Source organism: Halichoeres trimaculatus, unplaced genomic scaffold (assembly GCF_033239565.1).
Source record: "Halichoeres trimaculatus isolate MK-OKI-2021-1 unplaced genomic scaffold, fHalTri1.1 fHalTri1_scaffold_19, whole genome shotgun sequence".
In the NCBI taxonomy this organism is placed as follows: domain Eukaryota; kingdom Metazoa; phylum Chordata; class Actinopteri; order Labriformes; family Labridae; genus Halichoeres; species Halichoeres trimaculatus.
Window position 1 is genome coordinate 2,750,061 of NW_027437197.1, and position 22,541 is coordinate 2,772,601.

Genomic DNA, 22,541 nt, shown 5'->3' on the forward strand with positions numbered 1-22,541 from the left:
AAAAACATGTATTAAAATTTTATTTACAGACATGTACAAAAATATTGTCCCTCTTCCTGAAGTGTCCGCGGACCCTCCTGTTGGTCCGCAAAATAAATACCGGTGGTGAAATTAGGGGTGGGGGTAGGAGTGTGTGTGTGTGGGTGTGTGTGAGAGGTGTGTGAGTCTCTCAGGATGATTGGTCTGCTGGGTTCATCACTCGGCCCATGAACAAGATGGATCCTGAAACAGAAAACACATGAAAAAAAATATTTTTAATACAAGAAACCAAATGAAAGAAAAGGATTTTGATGTTTTTTTTAACCTTCATGGGTTGTTTTGATTTACAACTCTCTAAGGACAAATATGTCCTCTACAAAAATCTTTCAATTAATGTCCGTCCTAATAATATATATTTATTTATTTATTTATTTTTAATTCAACCCTTTGAAAGTCCCTTTGATTGCATGATGTTACTGTTTGTAATTTTGGAAAAAAGCAAACAACAACATAAAATTAGTTGTTTTCCACACAATAAATGCTGGATGGCTGGGAACAAATATGTCCTCTACCAAAAACTTCTATAAAAACATAACAGATTTTTTTTTTCCCCAAATCATTCAATTAACTTTAGTCCTAATAAATAATACCAATATTTTTATTTTTATTATTTCAAATTTATTTATTTATTTAATAATATGAAAGCTCCTTTGATAAGATGATGTCACCATTTGTTTTTTTTCGAAAATATAAAATAAAAAATAAAAAACAGAAAACTAGTAATTTACCAAAAAAAATGTCCTCTGCCAAAAACTCCTTTAAAAACATAAAAGATTATTTCTTTTCTACTTTTTGCCCAAATCATTCAATTAGCTTAAGTCCTCATAAATAATACCAATATATTCAATTTTATTTTTTTTTTGTTTATTTGAAGCTCCTTTGGTTAGATGATTTTACCGTTTGTTGTTTTGGGGAAGTAAAAGAAATTAAAAAAAAGAAAACTAGTTATTTTCCTTAAACTAACAAACAAACATGAGATTTTAAATAAAGTTTAATTTCATGAATTGTTTTTGTTTTTTGTTGTTGATGGTTTTTTTTTTCTTTTTTGCTCTGTCAGATTCTTAATTTACAACTCTTTGGAGACATTAAGAAAAAAATGTTCCTCACCAAAATAGAAATAGAAGTTTTAATAAGGTGTATTGATTTTGCCCATTTTTTCCTAAGATAAAACCCTTACCTCCAGTTTCAGTCTCAAGCAAATATACAAATATGTATATATTTTTTATTATTTTCACCTTTTAAATGTCCATTTGTATTTTTAAAGTTGTTTATACTGTTAAAAAAATGTTTTGTTTAAAGATGTACAATGGGAAAACTGTCAAATAACAGGGTAAACTGTAAAAAATAAGAATTGTACTTTTTTTTTTCCTAATTGAAACCCCAAAATTAGAGAATTCAGTATTATACTGTGTAATTACTGTGCTTTTAACAATTGTGGTTATAATGAGACTAGATGGGACACTTTTGTCCTCTATTGCACGGCATCAAAATCAATTTTAATACTAATTTAATTGTTTATTCAAGCCTTATTTTAAAAATATCCCCCTGCCATCCAACATTTATTATATGAAAATAAACTCGTTTTATGTGTATTTTTTTTTTATAAAAACAGTGACATTGTGAAATGAAATGGGCACTTAAAGAGCTAAAATGATAAAAAATAGTTTGAATATATGATGTTTTTGATTAGGATTGAAGATGATTACGAAAGAAACCTTTGTCCTCTGGTTATCTCAAATGGCAGGAAATTTTTCCCCCTGTGTATCACTGATCTTAGAAAAATTAGAAATTCAAAGAAAAAGATTTTCATGAAATAAATCTTGAAAAATATCTGCCAGGAATCTAGCATAAATTACCTGAAAGGACAAAAATGTTCCTGATTACCTCTTAGGGTTCAGTATATATCAAGGAGTTCAGGTAAGAGTCAGAGGAAATGTTGCCTGTAAGGTTTTTACGCCACCACTAGAGGTCCCCAAAACATTCAAATAACCTGAATTAAATCAAGTTCCTGACAAACATTTGGGATTTTCCTTAAGTGTTTTTGCTGCTTCTGTAAATGAGTACCTGTGTTGATCTGTCGTAGAAGAAACAAGAACGGCCGGTCCGCCTTGAAAACAGGAGCACGAGATCGTTTGAGGAGCACCATCGCTGCAAAGACACCAAACATTCTCTCAGTGATGTTTGACGGTGAATATAACCATCGTACGTTCGCATCCCAGCACGTTTCTCACCTGTAGCAGCAGCCGCCTTCGTCCCATCCTCTGTGACCTCTATCCTCACTTCGTGGAAAGCGTCGGACACGTACAGACTCTCCACTGCAGGAAGAAACAATCTGTGTCACGCAGGAAGTGGAACGTTCTGCTTTCTTTATCAGGTTAGTGTTTCAAGGCAAAGTCAGTAGTTTTTATTACTTTTCTAATGACCTGATATTCCTGTGAAATCCGCCGCTGAGGGATTGAAGGCGTCGCTGATCCCCATGGCGGGCAGCACGGACCTGAGGTTGAACTTGTTCTGCATTTTGAATCTGTTGAGAAACCACTTCCTGTTTACAAACAACTTCCTCTGATGTGATGAATCTTCCGTTTCGTGACTCTCACCTGGGAAGGAAAATGTCCATCTTGGTTCTGCGTAGGCCGGTGTTCCAGGACGCCAGGTGGCGAGCTGTGAGCTGGGACTCGATGGAGGAGAGCGGCGTTTTCCGCTCGCTGGGTAGAATCACCTGGAGGCTCAGGGAGCGGTCCAGGTACGGCAGCTCCAACACCGTGTAGCGCTGATCCAACGCTGTCCTGAACTGACCTGGGAAATATCGCGAGAAGATCAGGCGCAGGACTTCAACTGTGAGGAGAAGGCGCGTTTGCGTGTTTTCGACGATGTTTCTTACCGAAGCTGACCTCTGTCGCTTGGTACATCATGGGCACCTTGATGGCGGTGCCGTCTGAGAGGATGAACGGCAGATTCTGGGTGTTGGTGAACAAGAACTGTTTCTGCCAGACGCCCCTGAACGACACCTTGTTGACGAGGGCCATCTGCAAGCGGTGGCCCCAAAACACCGCCTCCACCTGGGGCTCGCCGGACCCTGACAGCTCCCCGCTGCTGCTCCCCGACTGGAGGAGGCTCTCATCTGGGAGGAAACACGGACAGGGCAGAGAGTCATGAACAAGACCAGATTTGAGGCTCATGACCCTGACTTTGCACCCACACACTTCCTTTCCGCTCATTACCCCAGCTCCCTCACCGTGGTTGTGTCCGACCCGCTCCGGCTGGCTGCGTGCGCTGCTCGGCTGGCTGAAGTTGGCTCGCACCACGCTGGTGTTGGCCCAAGCCGCCGCGTGTTGTGTGAACTGCGTGAGGAGCTGGACTCCGCTCTGAACGAAGAGCGTGCAGGTCTGCTGCAGCCACATCCCCTGGCTGTTGTTGCTCTCGTCCATCTGTGAGTGCAGCAGGAAGTCTTGTACCTGGGCGTCTGCACGAGAAACGGACAGTACAGCTCGTGTCAGAGGATGTGTTTCTGGATATGTCTCACCTGGAAACAGGATGTGCATCATTTGAGACAACACGACCCAACCAGCAGCTCCTTCTCTTTTAGTTTGTAATGAAACGCGGTGACCTCTCGACCTGCAGGCCGAGCTGCAGGAGTGGTTAATGAGATTAGAGCTGCTGTGGAGGCAGGTATTATGGCTCCAGACACCACTGTGCTCTGCAGGGCCCGAAGCAGCAGCAGCACCGCTCCCCACCACCTGGTACCAACCGCGCTGAGGGCCACCAGCAGCCCCTCGCAGCACGACGAGCAGCTGAAGCTAAACAAACACATCAGAAATTTGGGATGAATCATACCGTTCACGTTGTACCCGAGCGTCCCCTCCAGCTGAGCCAGCGTGTTGCCCCTGGCGCCGAGCTGCAGCAGCCCCAGCGACATGGACACGCTCACCGGCGACACGATGAGGTTGGAGTTGTTCTCCGTCTCGGTGAGCGTGTGGTAGAGGCTGACGGCGAAGCGGGTGTGCAGCTCTCCCATGCTGTCCTGAAAGCTGCCGTCGCACCGGCTCCTCTCCACCAACCAGAAGCAAACGAAGAGTGAAGCCAGCGGCAGGCGACACATGACCTCAGAGCTGCAGGAGGGGAAATGTGTCCTCAGGCTGCGAGAGGTGGCCCAAAAAACTAAATCCTGTAAGCCCCGAGAAGGAGAGAGAAAAACCCAATGAGGTCAGTGAGGTCAGGCAACAGGAAACTACTGACTTTGAGGGAAATATCAACCAGCGGCCACAGCCTGAACTCACTGCTCTGCTTTTTATAACCACTCATCTCAACTGATGAGCTAAATGCATCAACTTTTTTTTTAATGTGTAGCTTTTATAAAACAAAAATAAAAACCTGTTTGGATTAAAAGATGGCAAATAAACATTTTAAACATGAAATAATTTAGATAAAATATTATTTAGAGAAGTGTGACAGCTTCAAACAGAAGACACTTCATCGCTCCTGTGATTTACAGAGAAGTAAGATATTTAGAGGTGATGTTTTTTGGGGAATTTGTGGATGTTTTAAGTAAGAGTTTGAGTGATTCATATTAAAACTACAGTAGCTCTCAAAGGTCATGATTAAAAAAATCAAAACAACAACACAAAAATCAACTTTTTCTGATGATTTTTAGATCACCAGAATATTAACTTGTCATTCCACAAAAATGATTTTCAGTTTCTCAAGATATCAAGAATAAATTTATAAGTTATAATAAATATTAATACATTTTCTATGATAGAGGATGAGGGCCATTTTTGTCATTATAAGGATTATTTTGGTATAAAAGTCAGAATTATTACTTTTTTCTAATAATAATAATAAAAATAAAAATAAAATAAAAATTAATTAAAAAGTAGTAAAAAATAAATATAAATAATAATAATAATAATAATAATAATAATAATAATAATAATAATAATAATAATAATAATAATAAATATTATTATTGGACCTTTTTTTAGAAAAAAAATATCCAGTTGCAACAAGATTTCTTTTCCAAAAAAATAAGTCAAGGCCTCCAGAAAACAACTGAATTTAACCCGTTACCTCGAGAAAATGTTGGAAATATTTTTTTTTTCTGAAAAAAAATAGCCTCATTTTCTCCAGATTATTTTCTGATGATCAAAAAATCAAATCAGTAAGTTGATGTTGTCTTACTTCAATACTTTTTCATTTTTCAAGAAATGCATTTAATTTTCTACGTTTTCTTGCGATAATGAGTCAAATTCAATAATTTTCTGGAGGTCCTGAATTATTTTTCTTCTTAAAAAATCTTGAAAACAAACTTTTTTATTTGTCTCCAGATAATAGGAAAATTTGTTTTGGCTTTCCCTGGAAATCAAAACTCATTTCCAGGGGTAACGAGGCAATTATCCGGTGTTCTAGAAATAATTTAGCAGGCAGATCGCTATCATTAGCTAGGACACAGCACGCTACTGCCAACATGGTCCAGGTAATCATAGCATCTGTTTGCTAATGACAGCGATCAACCTACTGATCTGATTTTTAGCTCACCACAAAATTATCTCATCTTGTTTGGAAAAAAGAAAGATTATTTTCTGACATTACGTGACTTAACCAAGATAAATGATCCCATAGCTTTAAGAAAATAAGATTTGTTTTCTCCAGATTGTTAAAAAATGAGCCCAAATCTCAAGAAAACCTGTCTGTTAACTTCTTTTAAGTTAAAACAGAAAATAAAAAGTGTTACATTTTGGCCTTTTAGGGCTGCCGTACAACACTGCTTTAATCATTTACTGCATTTAGAATCATCATATCAGCTGTTACAGCATCAAACAGTTAGCATACTGACACAGGTGAACTCTTAAAGAAGCTGATTCATCAGACTGAAGCTGCTCTCAGCTCACCTGGACAGGTGAAGCTTTAACACCTTTCCTTCAGTTTAAGGTGTCTCGTTCAGCTGGAGCTCTTTAAGGAGAAACCGTTTCATACCACACTGCACAGCTGACCGGAGATGCTCTAACAGAGACCAAAACCTGAACCCTGTGCAGACCCTGAGGCTCCTGAACCTGTGCCAGGTGCAGCTGAGTGTCTCACCTGCAGACAGGTGAGGTAATCTCTCCAGGTGTTCCCTCAGACTGGCTCCAAACATCCAGCCTCTGCAGGGGCTCTGAGTCCTGTGTGTGTCCCCTCAGGCTGCGCTCTGCTGTCCCGGGCTGTCTCTGCGCTCTGCTCCGGTCCTCCGGTCGTCTGACCTGAAGCAGTCTGTAGTCATAAGACCGTGTTTAAAGGGGAACGCTCCGCGCCGTGTTTGCGGTCTCCGTCGGCGATGTCCGTACCACTCGTCCGGGATTCCTGCCTCTCCGGGGCTATAAGGAGCCAGGCAGAGGGAGGCATGTCTCTGAGCAGCAAATCCCAAACCGGGCAGAGGGAGGGAAGAAAAAAACAAGAGCACACAGGCGCAGTGCGCGTCACCTCCACTCACGTTCCCTGGAAACTCAGAAACATCCAGAGCTGGAAACCGGCTCTGATCAGCTCGGACTCTGTCAGGTTTCTCTGCTGCTGTTCATAGATAAAAACATTTCTGCAAATCTGAACATTTCTTTTCCTCAGCTCTCAGATAAATTATTATTTTTTCATTTATTAAAGAAATTACTCCGGAAATATGTTTTTAAAAGTCTCAGACAGAAACATGTCACTACCTTTTCTTTATTTCTCTTTCTCTTCTTGGTTGGTACCTTACTTCCTCCCTACCTTCTTTCCTCCCTCCCTTCCTTCATTTATTCCTTTTCTCCTTACTTTACTCCTTCCTGTATTCTTTTCATCTTTTATTCTATCTTTCCATTCTCCCTTCCTTTATTATTTTCTTCCTACCCTCCTTCCTTCCTTCCCTTCTTTATTCCTTCCATCCTTTCTCCCCCCCTTCACTCATTCAATTCTTCCTTCACTTATTCCTTCCTCTGTCCTTCCCTCCTTCCTTCCTTGCTTCTTTCACTTCTTAACTCATATGTTCATCCCTTGCTTACTTCCCTCTGTCCTTACCTCCTTTCTTCTTACCTTCCCTCGTTTATTTCTTCACTTATACCTTCATCCCTTACTTAATTCTTTTTGTCCTTCCTTCCTTCCTTCCTTCCTTCCTTCCTTCCTTCCTTCCTACCTTGCTTCACTTCTTCACTCATACCTCTATCCCTTCCTTCTTTCACTTTCTTCTTTCCTTCCTTTCTCTTATATTTCTTCCTTCCTTTCTTTCTTCCTTCATCCTTTTCTCCTTTCTTCCTTCCTTCCTTCACCTCCTTGGTCATACCTTGATTTCTTTCTTCCTTCACTTATACCTTCCTTCCTCCCTTCCTTTACCCTTTAACTTCTTCCTTCCTTCCAACCCTTCCTCCTTCTATCCTTCTTTCCTTCCTTCACTTCTTCACTCATACCTTCCTCCCTTCCTGACTTCCTTCTGTCCTTCCCTCCTTTCTTCTTTCCTTCCTTCCTTCATTTCTTCACTCATACCTTCATCCCTTCCTTCATTCCCTCCCTCCTTCCTTCCTTCCTTTCGTTTTTCCTCCCCTCCTTCACTCTTTTACCTCTTCCTTCCTTCTTCCTTCCCTTCTTTTCTTCCTCCTTAGTCATACCTTGATCTCTTTCTTTCTTCACTTATTCCTTCCTTCCCTCCTTCCTCCCTTCCTTCACTCATTCACTTTTTCCTTCCTTGCTTCTGTCCTTCCCTCCTTCCTTCCTTTTTACCTTTCTTTACTTCTTCACTCATACCTTCCTTCATTCCTTCCTTCCTTTTTCACTTCTTTTCTTCCTACCTTCATTGCATCCTTCCTTCATTCCTTCACTCATACCTTTTTTTTCTGTCTTCCCTTATTTCTTCTTTACTCCTTTCTTTCTTTCCTTGATCAATTTGGTTTCCTTCAGTATTTCTTTCTACTTTGCACATTGTTTGTTTCTCTCTTTCTTTTTCTATCCTGTATTTGTTTCCTCCTTTATTTCCCTTTTTCATTTTGAGTTAACTTATTGACAAACCATCATGTCAACATGTGTTAAATTTAGTTTTGTCCAGAGGTCAAACCCTTTGTCAAAGCTGTGTTGATGCTCACACAGACTGAGATTTCAGCTTTTTGGTTTTTCAGTTTTTTGTTTTGATGATTGAAAAGAGATTTCTGCTCCGAGCGTCACGGCTGCGTCAGTGTTTCTGATCCTCTTTGTTTTTGCAGAGTGAATTTCTTTTTCAAAAACTAGATAAAAAAAACACAGTTTAAGGCAAACACAGGAAAGGATCCAGATTTATTCAGTCTGTGTTTGATGATCCTGTTTTTCACCTTGAATCCATCAGCGTCGGCCGATCTGCCCTCAGCTGTCCTTCTTAATTGGGGACATGAAAGACAGCAAAATAAACTGCCAACATTTTTTCCCATGAAGAAGAGAACATGATTGGTAGCCATCAGGTATTTGGCGGCTTTGTCTGACGGGGAATTCCGGCCGTTGCTGGACCTGACTCATTAGCAGAGCCGTGGCTTGGCTTCATTAAACGCAGTCGCCACATTCTTTACAAGGAATTTGGATTTTTAAGGCCTGGGACGGAGGAGATGGATGAGATGTCACGGTAGCTGACCAAAGACAAAAGGTCTGAAGATATGCCACCATAAACAGCAGCTTTCATCTTGGCGGCCGCGCGGCCTTTGACGGATCGCCGTCTCTGAAGTTTGTATTTTAGAAGTAGAAATAAAGCTTTGTGCTTTCTGTGTCTGATCTCTGGACCCAGTGTAAAGCAAGCCGCCGCTGCTCTGAGGCTCGGGATGAAATTACTCAACAGAGTCATGGACCAGTGCTCAGGAGGCCTCAGCCAATCAGAGGCCTCCGTCGACCAGCGCTCCTTCCTTCTGCAGCTAAAAACTCTTACATGAAGCTCACAGTCTGTTTCTGCCCGAGCTGCCAGTTCACCCCGCCGTTTGGGCGGCTGCCACTTCATTACAGCCAGGCCGGGCTCGAACAGGGACCTGGCAGGGGGACCAAGCTGAACCAGCCCGGAGCCAAGACTGAACAGAGCTGTTCTGACCCCTGTGGGTCTGGGTCAGGTCTTTGTAAGTCAACAGAACATCCAGGAACAAGTCTGCCTGAGCTCCTGAGACCAGTCCCTGAGGTTTCTGCAGACTCTGAGCATCAGGGACTCTTCAGAGTCCTTTAACGTGGTCCCCAGAGGACGGGGTGGTTTTACTGAATGTCCCTGAATGACAGAAACCCTCAGCAGGATCACGCGCCCGTCACTTGTTGTTTGCAGCAGCTTATCGTAACTTCTCCGAGCAAACATCCCGCGATGAGTGTCTGTGAGACTCTGCGATGCCTCCACCTCTCTCCACGCAGCAACAACTTAATCCCTCTCCACCGGAGACTGTCCCCAGGCTCTCCATTCACACCGCTCTCACCCAGGTCCCCTCTCCAGCACCTGACCTTTGACCTCGCAGGGGAAGTGATAATGAGCAGAGGAGGAAGTCAGGGGACGAGGGCAGGGAGGAAATCTTTCAAATATCTTTTCTTTTTTCTTTGTCTCAACGAAGAACTTTCCCCTGACAATCAGACAAACTATCACCAAAGAAAAAACTCCTTCAAACCAGAATCTGCAACGAGAACTGGATCTTTGTCTCGGGACAGGGGACCATGAAGGAACCACTGAGACCTGAGGGAGAAACTCAGAGATAGAAAACTGCAGCGTCTGTTCAACCATCCACTGAAAAGGAGATGAAGAAGAAGGGGGAGGAAATGGAGGAGACGAACAAAGAAAAAAAAAAGCAGCAACAAAAAAGGAAACCAAATAAAAGAAAAAAAAGAAAACAGAAAACAAGTTAAAGACAAAAGAAAGAAAAACAGACGGAGAGACGAATGAACAAAAATGAATCAAATAAAGAAAAGAAAGAAAACTGTAAGATCACAACAACGAAGACAAAAAAGAATTATTAAATAAAAAAAGGAGGGAGAAGAAAAAGAAAACTAAAAAGCAGAAGAACATCAGCAGGCAAAATAAAAATTAAGGAAAAAAGAGAAGGAAAAAGAAGTGAATTAAAAAGAAAAAGAAAAAAGTAAGGGAAGAAGGGAAGGAAAAAGAAGTAAAGAAAAATAAAAGGTAAAAAGAAGGAAAGCAATAAAGGAAAAAGTTGTTAAAATAAGAATTAAGGAAGAAGAAATCAAGGAATGAATAGAGGGGGAAAAAAGTAAATGAAAAATAAATGGAAAAAGTAGAGGGAGGAAATGAGGAAAAGTAAAAGTTAATGAAGAAGAAAAGGGAAAAAAGAAGCAAAAGAAGTAGAGAAGGAAAAAGAAGTTAAGTAAAAAAAAGGGAAAAAGAAGTGAAAATAAATAAAGTAATAAAAAACAAAAAAAGAAGTTAAAAAGACAAGTAAAGGAAGAAAAAAATAATAAATGAAAAGAAAAGAAAAGAAAGAGTTAAGGAAGGAAAAATGGGAAAATGAGTAAATGAAAAAGAAATGGAAAAAGTAGAGGAAGGAAAGGAGGGAAATAAAAAAAATAAAGTAAAGGAAGGAGAAAATAAAGTAAATGCAGAAGAAAAATATAGGAAGGAAAGAAGAAAAATATAAGTTAAGGAATAAAAAAGGAAAGAAGAAAGTAAAGGAAAGAGAAAATAAAGGAAGGAAGAAAAAGAAGAAACAACAGTGACAAGAATAATGAAAGCAATAAAAACTGAAAAAAGAAGAATTAAAAACATTATACTGAAGGACGAGAAGAAAGCTGAAGAAGATGAAGGTCTGATCAGACGAGGAGGAAAAAACTGAAACAGAAAAAACAGAATAATGAACAGGTGAGGCAGGTCAAGACAGGTGTCTTTCTCAAGCCTCACTGCGTCTTTAAGGGAATTACAGACATTTAATAATAATAATCAACTGAACCGATCCACCATCAGAGCCTGATGCAGAGAGAAGCTAAAGGTCAAAGGTCAAAAAACAGGAAACTGATGATGAGCTGTGGATTTGTCTGGACCTTAGGGAGTGGACTGATGTGGTCTCTGGACCGTCAGCCTCTGAGCGCCCGCCTCCCTCTGCTTCACCTCTGTTGCCCTACTTCCCGGCTGCTGGGCCTTCAGGCAGCGAGAGCGGAGGATTAGAGGGGACGCTGGTGTGCAGGGCCGGGCCAGGCTGCAACAACGCCAGCAGCGCTCAGAGCCGGTGTCGCCAGAGAGATCTGCCAGGTACGCCATGGAGGATTAGAGCCAGTAGTGCTGGCACTGCGAGAGGGGCGACGTGAGGAGACACGTCCCACGGAGCCCTCATCTCCCAGGAGCTGCTGGGGGAGCATGGGAAATATGCAGCTGGGGTCCTGAGGATGAGCCCTTCTGAATATCTCTGAAATATTTTTTTTTAAAAATCAGAAAAACTCAGAAATAACTCTGAGGACAGGTCAGATCATGTGTTTTTATCAGCTGAAGTTTTGGTAAATGGTTAAATGTTGCAGCAGCAGCTTTATCCTGTTTCTGTGGCACTGTAGCGCCATCTGCAGACTCATGGTGCTGGTGCAAAAAGCTGATTCTGTGTTTTGGATTCATAAGTAACCTTAAAAGTTACAGCAGTGATCTGTGTGTTTGAAATCTGTGAGACTCTGACTGGATCTCTTCTCAGAGGCTGATCTCTTCCCCAGACCTCCCCTCAGAGAGAAAACAATACATCAAACCACTCTGCGTGCTGATTGGTCGATGGTGATGTCACCTCCTCAGGGCTCTGCCATGACGACCACATTGTTGGATTGGCCCTCGTCAGACGATGAGGAGACCTCCCAAGAAGACCGAGTCGCACCTGTTGAAGAGCTCAGATTGTGGAGAGATTTACGCAGACGGAGGAGCAGCACAGACTTCAGGAAACACATCAGAGCAAAGATTCAGCAGTGAAAACTCTGCATGCTGTGTCTTTAAACTCACAGAGCTCAAACTTCATGCAGCAGAGAAATAATGAACAGGCTGACAGATGACTGAGTCTGTTTGAAACTGAAATCTCAGGATCATCAACAAGGGTCCTCGACCTGCGGCTCTTTGACTCCTTTGCAGTGGCTCCTTGTAGCTTTGGAAAAATATTACTCAAGTAAATCCTCCGACAACATCAACAGCCCACCAACTTTCCATGCACCTGTGGCTAACCTCAAGTTTTACAGCCCTGGGAAGATAACTACATCTACAGAAAGACTCATCTGGAAGAAAATACAGATTTTAATTCTGTGTGGGTGAATTCATGTAACTGACAATGTGCCCACTTAATAAACATGATTGATATGTGGCAAGACATTAGCAAACAACTATAAATGATGAATTGAGCAAAATTATCAATATATTCTAACAAATTTAACAATTATTTCAGAACTTTGGATTTCTTAAAAAAATAATTGAATTTCTTTGAATCTTTTTTGAAACTTTTTGAAATTTCAAAAATTTCCAAATTTTATGTTTTATCTAATATATATATTTTTTTACTTTTGCAATTTTAAAATTTTGATTTTTCTTTTTGCTAATTTTTATTTATATTTTTAACCTCTTAATCTTTTGAATTTTTTTTTAATATCAAAATTTTTTGATAATTTTTTTCTTTTTTAGAAAAAAAAAACAAAAAAACAAAAAAACTTTTAAATATTTGGTATAAAAAAGTATTTTTTTTTAAATACTTGCAAATTTATTGAAAATAAAAAAAACTCCCAGGTATCATTACATCTTATCTGCCACCGCTCTACTTGACCTCCTACAACATCAACAGCCCATTTACTTTCCATGCACCTGTGGCTAACCTCGAGTTTTACAGCCCTGGGAAGATAACTACATCTACAAAAAGACTAATCTGGAAGAAAATACTGATTTTAATTCTGTGTGGATGGATTCATTCAACTGACAATGTACTGGATTAACATGTATGTTTGATATGTGGCAAACCAAAAAAATAAAACAAAAAAAGAGGAAGTGAGCAATATTATGTACATTTTCTTTTTTAATTTTTGCAATTTTTAAAAATTTATTTAATTTTTAGTATCATTATTTTCAAAAATTTTTCCAAATGTCCTTTTTTTTCTTTTTCTTTTTTTTTTTTCCGCAAATTTCTTAAAAATAGTAAACCAAGACGTCACATCTACAATTTCATAAACTCAAAAAACCTTTTTGTTTGGATGATTATTCTCTAGGTCTTAACTAAGTATAGAATTTTGTACATTTTATTGTCTTTATGGTGAAAATAAAGTAGATTTTGTGTCTCCTGAATGACTTTAATCCAGGTGAGCTGAGGAAAAATGGCTCTTATCAAAGTAAAGGTTGCAGACCCCTTTACCAAAATGTAAAGTAATATTTGGGAATCATGAGACAAGAAATTATTAATTGTGTTTTTGAACATTGGGGGCTCTGTGATTTGCACTCCAGTCCAGCAGGGGGCAGCATTACTTAGGTGTTGACCCTAGTAAAAACACACACGAGGGAAGCCTGTTTCAAAACCTGCAAAAACTCCACACAGGGGCTTTAAATATTTAAATAATTTCAAATAAACTAGTTTAAAACTACAAAATAGTTTCATTCTTATTTCAAATTTAAAAAACATTAATTTTTTAATGACTCATGTACAAGAAAATAAAACAAAATGTTAAAAAATGTTTGTTTGCAAACACTGAAGATGACATGTTTTGGGGTTTTAATAAAGAAAATTTCAGTTTACAGTCAGAGAAAAGAAATAAACTAAAAAATATTCACAATAAAGAAGCTGAAATAGAAGAAAATGGCCCAAAAAAATCAATTAACTGAGTATTGTTCAATTAATAAACTAGAGATGAAAAAAGGGTGGAAAATAGGTGCAAATTTTTATAAAATATATTACAAAAAAAATAATAATAAAAACAACAACCTTCCTTTAAAATGATTTAGTGTTGGACGGTTTTATTGGTCAGACATCTGTACACAGTTTATGTCAGTCACTTTATAAATGTGTGTTTTTTTCCTTCATCGAGAAACATTTACAGCTTAAAGCTTAAATCTACACGCAGACAGAGCCACAGGAACATAAACATGTCTCTTCCTCACTCCGACTCAGCCACCAGGGGGCAGAGTGGAGCTGTCAGATATAAAACTCTTCCTCCTCCATCACTCTCTCCTCCTCCTCCTCGATCTGAGCGCTGATCACGCTGCAGCTGTCCGACTGGTTGATGGAGACGTCGCTCAGAGACGGAGCAGCGCTCACGCTCACGCTCGGGCTGGTCATACGAGAGCCAATCAGGGTGGAGGGCGTGCTGCTGGGGGTGAAGCTGTTGGGAGTCCGCCTCAGGGAGGCTGGTTTGTGACAGTTCTCGGGGAAGCTGGGGGAGGCTTTAAAGTCCTCTGACTGAGCGGAAACCGGCCGAGGAGTCTGAGGCAGGCTGGGTTTGATGTACGCAGACACCACGCTCAGGTCCACGCTGCTGCTCGAGTCCACTTTGTCCCCCGTGTCCACGTCCGTCTCCTCCGCCCCGACCAGAGCGTCCACGTTGAGCCTGAAGGGCGGGATGAGAGAGGAGCGTCTGTTGAAGGAGTGGCTCCTGTGGTGGGGGCTGGGGGAGGGGCCAGGCGAGGAGCAGGTGGAGCGGGAGCTTCCAGAGCCCAGGTTGGGTAGAGAGAAGAGGGATCCAGATCTGTGGCCCCTCCACCCTGACCTCCAGCTGTCCGGGTAGTGGCGGTCCACCCACTGGGCCTCCTCGTCCAGCTCCTCGTAGACCAGAGGGTGGGAGGTCTGGTGGACTCTGGGGCGGGACGAGGAGCGGTGGTGGTGGTGTCGGCGGTTCTTGGAGGAGCTGCGGGGGAAGGTGGGTGGGGCGGAGGCTGATTCAGAGATGGTGGAGGGATCCGGGTGGAGTTTGAAGTGCGAGTTCTGGATCTGAACGGAGAGAGAAGCAGCTTCAATAAAGATCGTAGAGTTTGTATCAAACTTTATCGACAACAGAGGAACTGAACAAAATGGAAACAAGTTTTTTTGGAAGATGCATAAAAAAATAATGTAAGGTGGGCCTCAAACACCAAGGTCTGTTCATAGCTCTGCCCCTTACAGGCCTCCAGGGGGCTGGCCAATCAGAAGCCAGGTTTACATGCAGACTTCTTTACATTCTGATTAAAATCATTCAGATTGAAGATCTCAGGTGAACTGTTTACATGTAAAGTGATCTAATTTCATCTGGTGTTTACCTGTGCCACAACATTTACAGACACTTGATTCGAGCACATCACGTGATTTATCAAAGATGGATGCAAAGTAGTAGTGATTGTTTTGACACTTTTATAAAAGCAATAGCTTGCTACTAACGCGCTGTTACTGGAAGCACTGGAGGGGAGAAAGCGTACAGAAGATCGAGGCCCTTATTGTTGGTGCTGTGCAGCGTTTGCCCGTTCCCCTCATGCCTCCTTCAAAGACCAGGAAGCTGTGGATGAAGGTCCGCTGCAAAGGCTGGTGGGAAAGAGTGGTGCTTCTCGAGTTTATCAACCTTGAACAGAAGCAAAACATTCGTATGACGCGCTCTCCACCAGGGGGCAGAGTGGGGGGAAAAGGAATATACTACCCTTGTGTAGCCGATTGAAATTCAATTAGGATTTGGCTTGTTATTCCGATTGAAGTGATTATATGTAACATTTTGAATTCAAAGCAGGCTTAACAACACCGTTTCAAATTTAGGAACAGGAAGACGAATGACCGCAGCAAGGAGGCGCTATGCTCTGCGTGTCCTGACCCACAACATGCTAGCAACAGCGTGGCTAAACAGAAGACGGAGGATCAGGTATGAACCAAAGATGGTTAGGTTACGGTGGCTTTATAGGCCCAAAAGGCGCATGTATCCTGTAGTTAGTTCGGATGGACCTTGGTTTGTACGAACTGCACCAGAGTTCGTTTGTGTCTATTCACACCTGCATGAAAAGTCCGCACCAGTGTGGGAAACAAACCCTGGTCCGGTTAAAGTGGACCAAACAGTCCAGGTCTGAATACGCCCTTAAAGAGACAGCAGCTAAGACGAATTGTGAAGTCAGACTTTTCAAGAACACCGGTGACGTTTTGCATTCACCCAAAAATAAAAATCCTCCTGCTTTTACGAGTTAGTATCACATAAAAACAGGAATCTGAAAGGGAAATGAATAACTGCAAATCTTTAATTATCATCTCGAAGAAGACTGCACTTCAGATGCATCATCTTTTACCCATGCAGCCTGCAGTTATTGGTCCATCTGATCCTGGAGCAAAACCACAACGTGGAGCGGATCTGAGAGGGCTTTACGCCTGAAAAACTACAAATTCCTCAAGTGTTTTCACAAAGAGGACAAACTAATAACAATATCATTCATACTTCCTAAAGACACGAGTATCTCCCAGTGTTTTACACCAAAAAAAGAACCAAGAACCAAGAAATAAAACTGAATAAAGGTCTTTGCACACTGAGTCTGTTTTCTCTTCTGAAACGTATGCACATTAAAAAATAAATTCAATCCCATGTTGTGTCAATCATGTTTGCAAACTTGATCCAAAACTTTTGTCCGCCATTATTTTATCGGAACAGGTTTGATTTTTTGCATTTTTTCGCATCTGCACAGCTCGTTTCCAAGGTAGTTTGTCTACTCAGAGACGCCGTACGCTACTTGCAACATCACATTTTCACATTTTTAATTAATCAATTGCTTGGTGATAGTGTTTTTCTCATACTGTGTATTTTTTTGCAATTAATCGTAAAATAAACACATCGGATTCAGTGTGCAAAGTGTCTGTGCCTGATGTTTTTTTTCGGGTGTGAGCACAGCGTGCAAAGACCTTAAGGGGAGAAATGTTTCTTGAGTTGATGATAAAAGATTTTCAGGAATTCCTTTACTTTTCAGATTCCTGTTTTTACGAGCTACTATCTTGTAAAAACAGGAGGATTTTTTTTTTTTCGGGTGAATGCAGTATGCCATTGTAGTGAATTTTAAAAAGTATGTTCCTTCTTTTGAGAGTTTATAAGTTTGTCCAGGAAAGGTAAAGTCTGAGGGCACAGGGTCAGCGCTCCCTCTGGGGCTCTAATGCAACCAAAAACCTCCTCACGCTCCAAACCGGCCTCAGACTGAAGCAGAAAGGGGTACGAGGGAACCCTGGGGTTCATAAAAGCCCCGACACGCCCCCCTGTTCTCAGCCCGGCCACTTTATAAATCACAGCAGCAGCTGCAGGAGTCATCAGGGTCCGGAGAAACCCCAGGAGCATCAGGCCTCCATTCGCAGCCTGAAGTTCCTCTGAACACACTGACACTGCTCCACCACAAATCTCCGTCTGATTATCCTCTACAAGGTCAAAGAAACACGGCGCACAAATGTGGAAACCCTCTTTTTTCACAGCGTGTAGGGCGGCTGATGGTTTCTCCATGTTTCTGTCCTCCGTCGGACGTTTTTTCCCAAACAATACGAGCAGGAGCATCAACTTTCCGCACACACAGCGGCCTCGGGACAATCGTTTCCAAGAGCGGGGAATGGAGGGGAGTTTCCAGACTCCCATATGTTCAGGCTCAAAACAATAAATATTAAAGAAGCAAATCTTAAAGTTTCCTGAGAGGAGCTGAACCGTGATTTACCACATCCTCGTGACAAACGTAAACCAGAGCAGGAAACAACTGATGTCTGTGTTTCTGACGTGAATGAATGATCCTGCAGAGAGTGATGGAAGAGCTATAACTTTAAGTCGCTCTCGTACAAATCCAGACTGATAATGAAGAAATGTGAGTTTAAAAAGGTCAAGAGAGGTGATAAGGTGTCAGTTTTATAATCAGATCTGCTAACCGCTGCCCTCAAGTGGCCAAAAGCATCACTGCAGGTTAAAAGTTAAAGTCATGGGCCAAACTTTTATCGTCCTTGTGAGCTCTCACAAGGATCGAAGTGCAAATGTGTCAGAGTGTGTGGATAAAACATCCAACAGTGAAACTAAACCCCCGTCATTTCCTTTCTTTTCCTTTCCTCCTCGTCTCTTCTTGTCTGTTTCTTCTTTCTCCCGCTCAGGAAAGAGAAAAGCAGCAGCTCATGTGGTTGTTTTGTTTCTGAGATGCTTCTGCCCGAGCGTTTGGGCCGAAAAGCGTCGACTGATGCGACACGACAGGATGCGTTCATTTTCCAGCGAGGACGACATGCGACCAGGACAGAGAGCAGCCGCAGCAGGGGGTGCTGGGTAATGAGGTTGTTGACATGGTGATGATCAGACCCTTATTCTGGAGAGCTGTGGTTATCTTGGGATAAGCCAGGTCAGCCAGAGACGTGACCTCTGCGGCTAAAAACACCACAAATGAGCGCTAATCCTGCGCGACACTGGACGAGTGTTATTTAGGTTAATAATCAGGATTCTTCAGCTGCTCAGAGGGTTGGGAGCTTGGTTTCTAAAGCTTGGATTATTTCACAGCTGATGCAACAAGTGAGCAAGAAATCCACCAGCTACATCTTTAAAAACACGTCTATAGTTCCTGCCAATCTTTGGGCACAAAACCAATAAATTCTGGGTCATATCTGAGATGATTTGTTTGTCTTTTTCGGCTGATGACTAAAAAACACTTTGGGTTATATTTAAATACTTCCTTAATTTTAAAGGATAAGCATCTGATTTCAGGAATTTGACATGCAGCTCTGAACTTCTCTGATGTTTGATTGTGGCTGTTTCCAGGTTTAATGAGACTTAAAGGCAGAACGAGGAAAACGAAGCAGGTAAAAAGTCTGAAGATTGTAAACTCTTCGTCTGCAGAAAAGGATGAAAATCTCCAAATTAGCTTTTTTGGCATTTACTGTGTTGAGATTGAAGACTTTTCTGAGATTTTACAGAGTTTTATGAACTGAAACTGATGGTGAAGCAGCTTTAAAGACAGAAGAGCAGATAAACAGGAGAGAGATAGAGCACGAGCTAAAGGTTAAAACACAGGCTAAAAGCTAAAATACAGTCTAAGGGCTAAAACCAAGGGTTAAAAGTTAAAAGAGGCTTAAGGCTAAAACAAAAACTTTAGGCTTAAATGTGATCTCAAGGTTAAAACACAGGCTAAAAGCTAAAATACTGTCCAAGGGCTAAAAAAGTGCTAAAAGCTAAAACAGGGACTAAAGTATAAAACACTGGCTGAAAGCAAAAAAGAAAAGCCCAAGGCTTAAAATACAAGCTAAACGCTAAACCACAGGCTAAAACCTAAAACACTTGCTAAGGGATAAAACACAGGCTAAAGGCTAAAACACAAGCTAAAGGTTTAAACAGGAGCTAAAGGTTAAACACAGGCTAAAGGCTTAAGCACAACTTTAAGGCCAAAAACAGAGTAAAGCTAAAACACAAGCTAAAGACCTAAATATGAGCCGAAGGTGTGATCATGAGCTAACGGCTAAAACACAGGCCTCGGGCTAATAAACTGCCTAAAGTTTTAAACACAAGCCTCATGCTAAATGCAGGCTAAAGTATAAAACACAGGCTGGAATCAAAAAAGAAATTCCCAAGGCTTAAACACAAGATAAAAGCTAAAACACTGGCTAAGGGCTATAAAACAGGCTAAAAGCTCAAACACAGGCTAAAGTCTTAAACTCGAGCTAAAGGTTAAACACAGGCTGAAGGCTTTAGCACAACTTAAAGGCTAAAAAAACAGGGTAAAGATAAAACACAAGCTAAATATGAGCTGGAGGCTAAATCATGAGCTAAAGGCTAAAACTAAGGCTAATAAACTGCCTAAAGGGTAAACACAAGCCTAAGGCTAAATACAGGCTAAAAGCTAAAACACAGGCTTAAGTGAAAAAACGCCCAACGCTTAAACACAAGCTAAAAGCTAAAACACAGACTGAAGGCTTAAACTTAAGCTATAGGCTAAAACACTGGCTAAGGGCTAAAACATGAGCAAAAAAGCTAAAACATGAGCCAAGAGTCATGTCTTCACCACAGTGTTCATGAGACTCCAGGCCAAAAGGTGGCGCTGTAGTCGAATTGAAACAGATCCTCCTCTCAGCAGCTTTAAAGTTTGGAGAAACTCAAGTTTCTGTAAATCACATTCACAGGAAGCACATGAGCTGAGACCAGGTGGTAGTTTAGCATCCTGCATATGTTCGATTGTCAGGATAGATTAGCTCTTTGTTTCCCTCAGCGCTGCTTCAATCCCAGTAATGGACTGTTGTTTAATCTGATTTAATCTGCCACCGCCTGCACACAAACTCACACACTCACATACACACACATCCCTCTGAAAGTGATACACTCCACACTCAGAGAGAGAGACAGAGTCAAAGCTTAATTTATCTGCAGAGTTTCTTACAAACACGTCCAGCTCTTCATTCCTCTCTCTGCTTCCTGCTCCACGTTTCAGCACAGCTCAGGACACAGAGCAGGTATTCCACTAATTCTTCTGTGTTTGAGTTTATGAATGAATGAGGAAATAAATGTGTGAATGTGTTAAAAGGAATGTGGAGTAAAGGCGATTTGAGTGACTGAAACCTGTTATATAACATCCTTTACAGACCATTTACCCCAGAAACTTCAAGATTTAAAACTTAAAGAAGGGGTTGTGTGCCTTTTTTAGTCTTTATTCTAGATTCACATGTTTTAAAGTGAAAATAATCTCAATTTTTCTCTCCCTGGTGTTTCAGAAAACCCTTATTTTAGGCTCAATCTGGAAAGCTTTGGTAGTTGATGTCTCTTTAAGGCTCTCTGCTCTGCAACCTCCCTTCAATCTGATTGGCCAACCTTCTAAAGGCCTGTTAGGGGCGGGGCTATAGGTAAAGCTTGGTGTTTGAGGCCCAGGCCCTCTAATGTGTCATAAAAGGATCAAAAACAAAAGAATAAAAATATAAAATAATAACACAATAATAAAATAATCAAATAAAACAAAGTAAAATAAATTATTAAATTAAAAAAAAGTAAAAAATATTAAAATAAAATAAAACAAATTATAGATAGATAAAAAATAAAATATAATGAAATAAAACAAATAATTAAATAATTAAAAAATTATAAAATTAAATAAGTAATCTAATAAAATAAGTAATACATTATTTAATAAATAATTAATAAAATAGAATAAAACAAATAATAAAATAGAATAAAACAAATAATAAAATAAAATAAAACAAATAATAAAATAAAATTATAATAAAAAAGAAATAAAATAAAATGAATAATTTAATAAAATAAAAAAAATAATGAAAAAAAAAAATACATTAAATAAAATCCTGCCCACACAGGTCGGTCTCTCACCTGCAGCAGGATCTTGTTCCCGTCGTAGTCCTCGGTCTGCCAGCGGACCTCACTGATCGGGCTGCAGGGCTGAGGCAGCAGAGGCACCAGCGCCCCCACATCCCGGACCCTCACCTCCATCACGGCTGAGTCCAGCACCACAGGACTCTCTCCTCTTGGGAGTCTCTTAAAGGAGAGCTGAATCTCCATCTCAGGGTTGGAGTAGACCACGAAGAAGCAGAAGTCCTCCTTTTTCTGCGCCACCCTGCGCTGCAGCAGCAGCCTGTAGAGCCGCACCATGTCCACGTAGTTTTCATGTCTGCAGTAAACTGTAAATCTCACTATTTCCTTCCCATAATGCACCTGACGCACAGCCCAGAGCGGCGTCCCTGGGGACAGAGTGAAGAAGTCCTGACTGCACGGCGACAGCGGCAGCATCTTCCGTCCGTTACTGACTCGCTCCGTGTGGTGATAGCGCCACGGCGGCTTCTGCAGGGCGCGGTGCAGCCTCAGAATCTGCTCCTCGCCTCCGTACCCCTCCTGGAGGAAGAGGATGACCGCCATCGCCGGCTGGGAGGCTGCCTCCGGGAGGCCGTTCTGTTGGTGCTTGGAGCGAGGACGCTGGGAGATGGAGGCTCGCTCCGAGACTCTGAAGAGCTGCAGCTCAGGGTGGACCCAGGACAGGACGGCGTCCGCCGCGTGCTGGAGGAGCTTCCCCTGACCCGGGTCTGCGATGAGGTGGACGCTGACGAGGAAGGGGTCCTGGAACTCGCCCATGGACAAGTCACCTCCACATACAGCAGAGACAAGAAGAAGAGAGGAGAAGAGAGGAGGAGGAGGAGGAGGAGGACATGTGACATTAAAATCAGAAACAAAACGACTTTAGAAAAACATCTTTGTTCAACTTTTCCCATCCTCCCCCATCCCCCTATCCCCTCCAGATCTGACTCCATCTCTCCCCAGTTTCTGTTTACCTTTCTCCCCCTCCCCTCCATCAGCCCCGCGTGGAGCCGGGCTCCTCTGTGGAGGCTCATTAGTACCATTAGGAGGTCATTACTGAGGCCCAGAGGAATGTTCCAGACCACAGCAGGAGCCCTCCATTCAGGTGTAGCCTCCCCCTGAACCCATGACCTGGTGCAGCCAGAAACCCTGATACAGGTACTCCAAAACCCAGCGCTGAGCTTTTCCTCCTGGTGTGTTCCTTCCCTCAGAGTTTCTGTGACTCCTCGAGGGGCTTGTCCCATTTCGCCTCTTGTTTCCTGGCGCTTTGGGAAAGGGCACGCAGACTTGTTGTCCCCGGCTCAGCAGACCTTTTAGGTTGCTGCCAGATTCCCCTCCATGAAACAGAGAGG

At 41.7% G+C, this 22,541-nt stretch overlaps 2 protein-coding genes across 4 annotated transcripts in view; both read right to left on the bottom strand.

Moving 5' to 3' along the window:
* Positions 1-51: 51 nt before the first annotated feature.
* On the bottom strand, positions 52-6,462 carry serpine3 (serpin peptidase inhibitor, clade E (nexin, plasminogen activator inhibitor type 1), member 3). Its single transcript, XM_074695133.1, is given in 10 exon segments — positions 52-222; positions 2,104-2,187; positions 2,271-2,354; positions 2,463-2,563; positions 2,637-2,835; positions 2,921-3,160; positions 3,275-3,502; positions 3,874-4,204; positions 6,118-6,136; positions 6,138-6,462. Coding segments are annotated over 10 exon segments (1,374 nt in total). The 5' UTR covers positions 6,173-6,462; the 3' UTR covers positions 52-169.
* A 7,454-nt stretch (positions 6,463-13,916) lies between these two features.
* The window catches only part of fam124a (family with sequence similarity 124 member A), a 28,988-nt gene continuing 20,363 nt past the window's right edge, over positions 13,917-22,541 (bottom strand). For 2 of the 3 annotated variants that reach the window (XM_074695048.1, XM_074695047.1), the window contains 2 exons: positions 21,211-21,986; positions 13,917-14,891 (listed from right to left, as the gene is read on the bottom strand). In XM_074695048.1, the coding sequence (XP_074551149.1) occupies positions 14,100-14,891; positions 21,211-21,986 (1,568 nt within the window). In that variant the 3' untranslated portion in view covers positions 13,917-14,099. The remainder of the gene's footprint in view (positions 14,892-21,210; positions 21,987-22,541) is intronic. The other variant, XM_074695049.1, reaches the window with a different exon arrangement.